Source organism: Cadophora gregata (assembly GCF_030347475.1).
Source record: "Cadophora gregata isolate MNR1 chromosome Unknown scaffold_5, whole genome shotgun sequence".
NCBI classification, from domain to species: domain Eukaryota; kingdom Fungi; phylum Ascomycota; class Leotiomycetes; order Helotiales; family Ploettnerulaceae; genus Cadophora; species Cadophora gregata.
In genome coordinates, this window is record NW_026695928.1 from 750,043 (window position 1) to 759,743 (window position 9,701).

General features: G+C 47.6%; 2 protein-coding genes across 2 annotated transcripts; one reads left to right on the forward strand and one right to left on the reverse strand.

Moving 5' to 3' along the window:
* The first annotated feature begins 2,011 nt into the window (after positions 1 to 2,011).
* Positions 2,012 to 6,539, forward strand: ONS95_011037 (uncharacterized protein). The gene has a single exon (XM_058504631.1). It carries the CDS (start codon positions 2,508 to 2,510, stop codon positions 6,138 to 6,140), a length of 3,633 nt encoding a protein of 1,210 aa, XP_058359187.1. The 5' UTR covers positions 2,012 to 2,507; the 3' UTR covers positions 6,141 to 6,539.
* A 616-nt stretch (positions 6,540 to 7,155) lies between these two features.
* On the reverse strand, positions 7,156 to 8,685 carry ONS95_011038 (uncharacterized protein). Its single transcript, XM_058504632.1, has 2 exons — positions 7,897 to 8,685; positions 7,156 to 7,841 (listed from the first exon to the last, which is right to left on the reverse strand). Exons 1-2 carry the CDS (start codon positions 8,666 to 8,668, stop codon positions 7,648 to 7,650), a joined length of 966 nt encoding a protein of 321 aa, XP_058359188.1. The 5' UTR covers positions 8,669 to 8,685; the 3' UTR covers positions 7,156 to 7,647.
* Positions 8,686 to 9,701: the final 1,016 nt, after the last annotated feature.

The window sequence follows — 9,701 nt, forward strand, 5'->3', positions numbered from 1 at the left end:
TATATAATACTGGCGATAGTGCATGAACAAGGCTGGAGCCTGCCCTTGACTGTTACCTAGTCACAGTAGCCTCATGTGACCCAATTTTCCCCCATCTTTTCCCACTTCATATTTCTTCTCGACCTATTTGGATGGTAAGAAGCCTAATGTACAAGTAAATGCCTGGAGCAGATATACACCTATCATATCTTTTTACAAGGGGTGCATGTGTGAACATATGGAAATTAATTGTGCTACAGCGAGTTCGGAATCACGTTCCCCAAGCATTGAGCGATCTTCAAGGTTTGCAGAGCCGACGAGCTGCCCTCTTCCGTTAACACTCCTCGCCTGGTTATCGCTGTTTCTAACAACTAACTTCCTACCTGGGTTCTCCTCGAGTAGAAGCTAAGTCAAGAGATGAATAGCCTCGTTCTTCGCATAGACAGCCTAGCAGATCGCAAATTGCAGCCTTGTTTCTAGCGTAAGTTTGGATATTTTTTTGTTCCAGTCCACATAGAACGACTATCCTCGCACCGTACAATTCCATTCGCCCTGAGCAGGATCGTGTCCACCGCCTCTTAACCCGGAGTCAAAGTAAGGGTAAGCCAAACTGGGGTCGCACAACAGCTAGGCATCTCGTATGCTGGCCAGGAACTCTCAAATGTGAGAGGTGTGGCAGGTTTGAGAGCACTATCTTTAGCCGGCCGTCCCAAATGCTGTAAGACTGCGTTGTGACTTGTGTCGTCCCTTGCTATTTCTTCTATTATTGTTCGTTCTCTAGACGAGCGACAACGCTCATGACTCTTGCGCCACTTGCCCCCCGATGAAGTGACTTAGAGATCGGCTTGTGTTATATCGTCTACAGGCAGATCGGGCCAGACAACGATACAAGATGAGATGAGACGAGACGTAGATGATCCAATGGAAGGCCTTTTGATAGTAAGCCAAGACGAATAAGGGAAATACCTCGGGGCGGCAGCCACGAAGAGTGTAAGGGAGGAATCGCAGTCAGTATACTTGCTTCATACGGGTTCAGCCTTGTTGCTGGCTTGCTGCCCAAATGCCCCTTGCGTTTGTTGCTGGAAGGTCTAGATGAAATCAAGCATCGACATTATTAAGGGACCAGGCCCGACACGAAGGATGCATCCTTGTCATACTATCGTCATTAGACAAGCTCTGATCCCAACCCAGCCCTTGTCTTCCTCCTTGGCTACTTCCACAAGTGAAAGCCTATTTTGTGTTTAGGAAGGCAGCGAAAACAAAACCGAAAGTTTGCTTGTGACTAGCTTGTCTACACTCCCGATTCGAACGTAATTTGGCTAGAATGTAAAGATGACAGGGAGAAACGTCCAGGACACGCGGCCAAATATACTTGTGTACTCCCTGTAAATTCATTATACAAGTCGAGCTAAGCTGTGGCACTGCGATCGTGGTAAGATAGATCCGGAAGTACCAGATGGGATGAAAGAAGAAACACAATCTCATCTTAATAAGCTCACTATTGTCGTCGTCGTCATAGACATGAGGTTCGCAACACTTCCAAGTTGTCAATACCCCGATGGTATCTCTTCTCTATCTTGTCATCAGCGCTAAAGGCGGACAGGCAAGTCAACGTCAAGGTAAAAGGGACGACGAGCTTATCTGCATCGGCGACACTGTGCGACGTTGCAAACAGGTAAGCCAGAGTACGTAAGGACTCTCTGCAGTACCTAATTGCTACGAAGACGAGATTAAAATGTAATAGTCCATCCAGTCCAAGCTTCGCTTCACAGAAAATATCCGGCTTTTATGCCAAGTAAAAATTGATTGATTGGCGAAAGAACACGTGAGACTATTGAAGGGGACGAGCCAAAAAGTCGGTGTGTGCCGGCGCCTCATGCTGGTCCCCCATGCAACCATGGTAGGATGGTAGGGACGAGGATGTCGCTCATCCATGCCCATGCCCTTGGCCACCTGCATGCCCGTGCCCCGTTCATTCCCTGCCTCGCCTGCCCAGATGGCCCGGCCTTGTCTCTTGTCCACTGCTCGGCCTCCCACCTCCACCTCTACTCTACCCAATTGCTGGCAGCTCCCGTCCTTCTACTTGATAACCCGAGCTTCACCCCCCAGGAACCCGACATCATCTTGTTCTTGTTTCCTCAACAACAACATCTCTATCACCGCCCCGTGTACCCCGCCTCCATCTCAGATCCCATATCTTGAATATCTATCCTGATCAATCCTAGCTCAAACTCATCCATTCATCAGTCGAATATCCACTACATCACGTCGTAAGATATCGTGCCTTTGGAGGCACATACAAACCACGGACAAAATAATTTCTCCCTCAGTGTTGCGAGGATACTCTGCCTCCTCCCCCTCTTCGCATCTACCTCCAGCTTCTTCACTAAACTTTCTCCACGACTGCCCTTGTTCGCGCGACAATGGCCACCATATGTTTGCACACTACCCAGCAGGCGCGCTGTTAGCATCTACTACGAATCTAGCCATTGAGAAAGCTCTGAGCCCGAATATTTGGTCTGTACAGGATGTCGTTGCTAGGAAGATTACTTTCCGGCGCAGGACCTTCGACTTCCGCACCGCGAGCACCCCTCGATTCCCACCTTGAAGACCAATTTACCTACAACCTCCTCTTTCCGGATCCGAATGCATTGTGCCATCATGATCAGGTCTTCCAGCTGTCTTCCGCGACAATTCTCGCGCCTGCCGCCCTGAGGGACATGGACCTAAATGGGGATATTGATCTGGACATGAGAGATGTGCGGGTAATCATTATGCAGGAAGCTACACCCTCTTCTGGTTCTGCGTATCTACTTTTCGACACTCATGCACCTCCTCCACCGTCTCCCTCGCTAGACCGGCAGGCTTCAGGAAATGGCCCAGCATACCCATCACGAACAGAGGGACGTCATTCATTGAATTCCCCACGAAAGATGAGCGTTGGGCAGATTTCGAGACCTGTCATTATTCAGGAACCCACGATACCACGAGCTTTTGGAGCCTTTGCTGGCAGGACACAACACAATAAGATCACGAGCAATAATGAGACAGCAGGGCAGCGCTCAGCTAGAGAGTACAGAGAAGAAGTCTCTTGCTTCGCAAGTTATATGTTCGGCAATTCAGATGTTATGGCCTACAAAGGGCTTGGCACCAAAGTTCACCCTCTACCTTCAGAATCCAGACCTCTGTTCACATCAGGTTCATATGCTGGAGATGGCTCGTTTGGGAGGTCCAGTATGCGAAGCAGTAAACTTGCCCAGTCGTTCACGTCGGATACAGTTCATGGGCCGACATCGGCTGGTTTCACAAGTCCAAGTACAGGAAGGGCTGTGGACAGGAAGAAGGTTCTCATCACACGCATGTTCCCGGTCCCTTTACCCAATGATGAGACAGAAGAAGCTACCCACAACACAACGCCTACACAGCAAAATGTGCAATCAAGTGGTGCCGCAGGCTACCCCTTCCCAAAGGTTGCCGCAAACGGATCGCACTCGGACGAGTTCAGAAAGCCACAGCCGAAGCAGAAACGAACGCCGATGTATGCTGTTGGAGTAGTAGTAAACTGGCCCCAGTCGACAACTTTACAACCTCCTTCCGCACCAGCTTCACGATCAAGCTTCCGTGGGTCAAGTTCTTACACCGAGCAGGAGTCCCTTCCTTCCTCATTCAACTCAGGACGCCGTTCTGGCTGGACGGTACTTGGCCACGGCTTCGGTGTCGAGTCGATGAATTCCTCTTTTTCAAGCGAACCCGAGGATCGAATCGAGAACATTACCCAGCACTGGGATATCATCATGCGGACCATGTCTCACCTACAAGCCGTTGCAATCGCTTCGCTACTGCCGATGCTCAAGCACGCAGATATCAGCTCACCGGATCCCCGCCGGGAATCTCACTCTCGTGCCCCCTCTGCCAGTATATCTATATCAGGCAAACGGGTTCAAGAAGACATCAAACCTTTCAAAATTCCAAAGACGAATGCAAAGATGGTTCAACTGACAGCAAATTGCCTTTCACAGGTGCAAAGAATTCACAAAGAGGTTGACGCAGCTCGCCAAAGAATTGTCACGGGTCTCAAAGCACACCAAGTTGTTACTGGACAAGGAAGATGGGGCATCTGGCGAGAAGAAGCAAGACTCGTTGGAAAATGGGCGGGGGGCAAGGATGAAGGGTTCTTCTTTTTCAATCTGCTCACTGGGTTTCTCGGCAATCACACCGAGTGGCTTCAGGCACTTGGACCTAGCTGGTACCGTCGTCGCCATCTTGAGCAACAGAGAGCCAACAAAGATGATGATATCTCGCTTCCGGCGCGGACTATCATTATTTCCGATAATAAACTAATGGCTCGACGCTTAATCTTCTTGTTGTCTGCTTTCCTACCTGTGAACCAGCAACTGATACCAGCTAGGATGCACCGGCCGAGCATCTCGACCTCCTTTGGGGCTTACTCACAATCCCCGCCAAATGTACCCATTCTGAGAGAAGAGTCTCTTCGTCGTCGGATCAATAAGAGAGGAAGTGTGACTAGAGGATCCCATGCACGCACCTCAAGCTTTCCAAACCCCCCCCTCCTGGGTCTGGACCCTGAGATTCATCATGATCGCCGAACTTCGGATGCCACGTCCATCAAAACGGCAAACCTTCCCATCCCTGGTAGTGACCTCAATACCAGAAAGAGCAGTGCCGCAACCACATCTACAGCAACTCCAGTCACGACGAGGCCTTACTTTTCTACCAGGCGACCAATCAGAGGAACAGGTCCTGTTCCACGACCAGGGAGCAGCGGTAGCCTTGCAACTGATGATTTGCTGCGCTCTTTGAAGAGAGGAGACAGCACCGGGCATTACAGCACAGCTAGTACTGACTCCCAAGGACAAAATTCACGATGGGGTAGCATGATCAGTGGATTTTGGGGTTCTAAGAGACGAGACTCGACGGCATCCACCAGTATCGAGCCACAACCTATGGAAGACCTCGAAATTCGCGATTCACCATATAAGAGCGGTTCACCTTCGAGAAAGGGGAAGCTGGCGGAGATGGTTGACGAGGTTACCCAAACTCCTATCCAGAAGACGAAGGACCAACAGGAGCGTGAGATGAGAAAGTCTGAATCTGGAAGTGCATCAACTGCCAGACCGGAAGACGAACAAGGTGAAGAGACCTCGGAGCAGACTATTCAAGTCGCGGAACGAATACCAGATCCTTCTGGTGCTTTTGAGTCACCAGTGAAGACGTCAATCAACGAAGTTGACGGTGTTATCGATATCGATGTCCCTCTACCGGATTTTCTATCATTCGAGACGGCTGTGAGTTCACCGTCGAGCAGCGGGTACCTGTCAACTCCTTGTCTTGGCAATGGTATGGACAGTTTTGAGAATTACTCTCGTTCCGGCCCGGATATTGAGACCACAATGAACGTCGGGGGATGGCTTCCACGCTATCATCCGGATTTTGCTCTTCAAGCCATTCCAGTACAGAGTGATATTTTGGAAGAAGTTAAGGTGTCCATGCGGGCTGAGCCGACACCTCTTCTTGCGTTCAACACACCTCTACCTGAAGGGGCTCGTCCCAGTAGGTGGGTTGAAATCAGCAGTGCTGTAATCGCGGACACGACCAGTTTCACCATTAAGCACATTCGATATAGACGACTCATAACACGGAAAGAGGTTCTGTTGGCGACGCCCAGCATTCCTCACTCGCTCGATTCTCGCTACGGCAATGTCTACGCCCCAGCCCAAGTCGCTCCCTCGACAGGTGTCTATGACGGTTATGTTGAAGAGCAATTCATCGAAGAGCCAATTATCTCAATGGATGAGACTCTCATCGAAGCAGTTGAGCGGATAATCGCGCAATCGGGCCCAGAGTCAAAGACTTCGTCTACGTGCTCTTCGCGATCCGCCTCGCGTGCAAGAGGTAGCCGGGAGCGGCCCAACTCTCAGAACAAAATCCCAGCAATTTCAGAACATAAAATCGAGGTGCCGAGAAATGAGTGCAAGAGGCTAGTGCTGAGTGCGCTGGAAGAGATAGTCAGAGAGGTTGCGGAGAGCCGGCGCGAGAGAGGCGATGCTGAAGTGGACATGGAGCGGGAGAGTTTCTTGAGAGAAGGAGTGAGGAGTTGGTTGTCAAATGTTGAAACTGGCGAGCCCTCTCACATCAATTAGGGAGCAGGTGCCGGATCGAACCGGGGAACATATTTCTTTCTTCTGCTGTAGCATGCCATGGCCTTTTTAGACGACGATACTCATGTGAAGCGATTGCGATTTTCACCCAGAGCATGTTTTGGCTCATGTATCAACAATAGAGGGAAAAAGAACCGCAGAGTCTTGCTTTAAGCTCCGGCGCGTAAAGAGTCTTGTATTTCTTTCCCACGTTTCTAGAATTTAGCGAGGTCGTTGTGGTGTCTGGGATCATGGTTAGTGTTTTTAGCGTTTGCTTTTTTCGGCCTAAAATTCATGCACAAATAGCTGGAGCTGATATGGTGTATATAATGTGATAATATGATATGATATACTAATGTGCTCGATATTACTAAGTGTGCTAGTTAGATAGAATTGAGATCAAATTTAGCTTTTGGATTTGTTGAAAGCTTCTTTGTTTGTAAATATAATTATGAGATCTGTTATGCTCTGTTTACTATGGATCTAGGTTTCGGTTAGCTTTTCTAGTGCGATAGCCGAGGGCCTGTCAGCACAAGATCCCTGGTCTTCTACTCTACCTACTCATTGATATTTACCTATATAATTGTATCATGTTTCAGCTTTACCATCTAGTGGATGGAGTGTTATATGTGGTTGACATTCCGATCATTGTTATCTACAACTTGTCCTGGGCTCAACTACCTAGGTAACTAGTAATAAGGGTCACCACTCGATCTCCGCTCTTCCGGCAGTCAGCCGCCTAACCGTTGGCACAAGAACATTTAAAGACTTCTCATTGTGAATACCGATGTCTGTCTGTTAACGTTCCGCCCAGGCGTCTCCTTCGCAGCTAATGACCTACACCTCTTCATCTATTATTTGCTAGCTTCTGGCACGATTGTTTCGTACATAGAGTCGATTCGTGGACAGTTGAGTAATTCATGTTTCAAATACTTGCTTGGTTCTTGATGACTTCCGAGAGTCAGTTAGTGCATGTATAAATGGTGGGCAAAGTACAATTATTGTGCACCCGCATTCCCTTCGATCTCGCTTCGGAAAGGGTCAGATGGGGGGCTCGTTGAATTCAGAGTCGCGTCAGCCGCTGTGCGCTATTAGAAATCAAACCACTCCAGATGTTGGTTTGCTTTAAATAAGTTGTTTCTGAGGATGTCTAAAAGAGCGTGCCTATGCATGTACGGATACGGAAGTAAGAACAGATGAAACCACCACCGCGGTGCCAAGCTAAGAAAATGAGCGAGAAACAAAAATCAAAGAAGAGAACAGAGTCAATCACAGAATCCTTCCGACAGGAGTCGGGAAAGCCTGTATCCGTAGAACTGAACCAGTCAGAAGAGAAATCCCTTCTCCTTCGTGCAACCCCCTAAGAAACTACATCCAGCCAGTTCTTGGAAACCCCTACCACAAAAGAGATCCATCAAATCCGTAAACTATACCCTCAACTTTGTTCGGTCTGCCATCAACGCTGGTTGACTATCGCAGATGTCTTCTCATACCGACCGCACTTGATTCCTTAATTAACCGCTGTCCCTGGAATGCCACGGTAGCTGACCGCTTTGCTGCCAAGTTGGTAAGTTCCTCCCTTGGTGTCCTTGTTTTTCTTGCCGTAGCAAGAGCTGTTTTCGGCAGTAATGTATTGGTAGTATTTGATGCAGTTACTGTAGTCTGGAGTGTGGTTTCCGTCGTCCTGCTGGTTTTTGATAACGACTAAACATTGTGTCAGTGAGTCTGGTCGCCGAATACTAAAGTTATCAAAACCTACAGGCGACTTGCGCAGGTTTCCCTGAGCTTAGGACATATCCGGAAAAGACAATGGATGATGTGGCCATTCCGTGACCAAGCACAGTAGCCTGGTTGTCTAGCGAGTGCGTTATATGGTAGCAATAGGCTGCCGCCGCTGTGTTGTAACCGCTACCAGGACTACTCCCAGTCACTACGTCGTACACCGGCATCCATCCGGACCTTGGGCCACAGGACTGGATCCAATCACTGTCGCGCTTGCTCAAGGGAAAGTCTTCCGTGATGTTGTGGACGCCGAAGTCGAGGATGTCGAATTCGCCGCGCTTGAACTTCTTAAACTTGGTGCCGTCGGACAATTCACCTTCCCCGACGAAACCATCACCCTTCACACCGAGGCTGTCGTTGTCGTTTTCAGGCCGAATTCCGTAGTCAATGATGTCGCGCTTGATGCTGGGCTCTTCGTTTTCGTTACCGACTGAAGTAATACCGAGATCGATAATGTCGCGCTTGACAGGAAGATGGGCCCCAGAAACTGCAAGTGCAGTGGCAGCAATGATAAAAATGTTTGAGAGAAGCATTTTGAGAGGGACTAGAACTGTATAAGTTGGAGATACTTGAGAAGTGAGACCAGAGGTGTGTTGAGGCAGAAATGGTTGTTGTTGGGGACTTGAAAATTGAGGCTTGAGAAGTGTTGAGGTAGAAATGGTTGTGATTGAGAAATTTTGATTCAATATGGGACGGAAGCGGACTATTTGTAGTTTACTCAACCGTTGAAAAGGTGTCTTCTTTTCCATCTCAGTCTTGATCGGCCATTGTGTTCTCAACGACATCTATGAGGTATCTTGTTTTCACCACGTCCATATTCCTTCCTAGTCAATAGATTTGGTGTCGTTGGTCTAAGCATACGTGTTGGTGTTTAGAATATGATCCTTATGGAATCACTACAACACTTTTCTGGATGCAGATCTTGGAGCTGTAGCTCGATGTTGAGATCATTTCTATAGGCACCATTGCTGGTGAAGTGAGCATGAGGACTTTCCTCATCTGTCGGACGTGTCAAATGTTGGCCTTGGGGCAGTATGTTAGTGATCCTCTTGAGAGTGTGGTATATTTTTAGTGGCCATGTCGATGTTGGCGTTTGTGGTTATAAGAATCCTAAAGGAGTAGGACGAGTGGAGATGTTGGTCGTCGCACCTAATATCAGAGTCAGTTGGTACATTTTCACCATTTACATCACCAGCTTCACGACACCTATGCTGTATACCTCTCTCTTTCATTTTAGCGACGTTGCTATCCGAAATTTCTTCAAGTTTTGATCCTAGAGACCTACAGATATAACCACCAGATACGATCCAAATCAGAACCGTATCCAAAGCAGTAAACACTTCAAGGCACATACTATAATATATTAACCTTAAGGTAAGTAAGTTATAGAGGCGTTATCCTAGTCTATTAGTAAGTTGTTCTCTAAGTCGTCCTTAGCGCTAAAATAATTTAAGACCTTAATATAAAAGACCTTCGCTTTCTCTATAGTATCCTTAATTATCTAACTATTAAGTAAGAGAAGTAGTAATTATAACTAAAGTTAGAGCTTATATTATCTTATTACCTTATAAAGCTCGCTATTACTAGAGATATTATTTAAGACCTTCTTCTAATAAGCTCTCTTACTTTAGTAAGTAAGTTTTAAGAAGAACCTTGTTTCTTCTATTTATAATAAGCTATTACTTATTAAGAGCCTTAAGGCTAGATATTCTAAGTATATTACTTAGTACTTAGAGGTCTACTATAGCGTAGCTTTCCCTTAACTTATATTTAGTTTCCTTA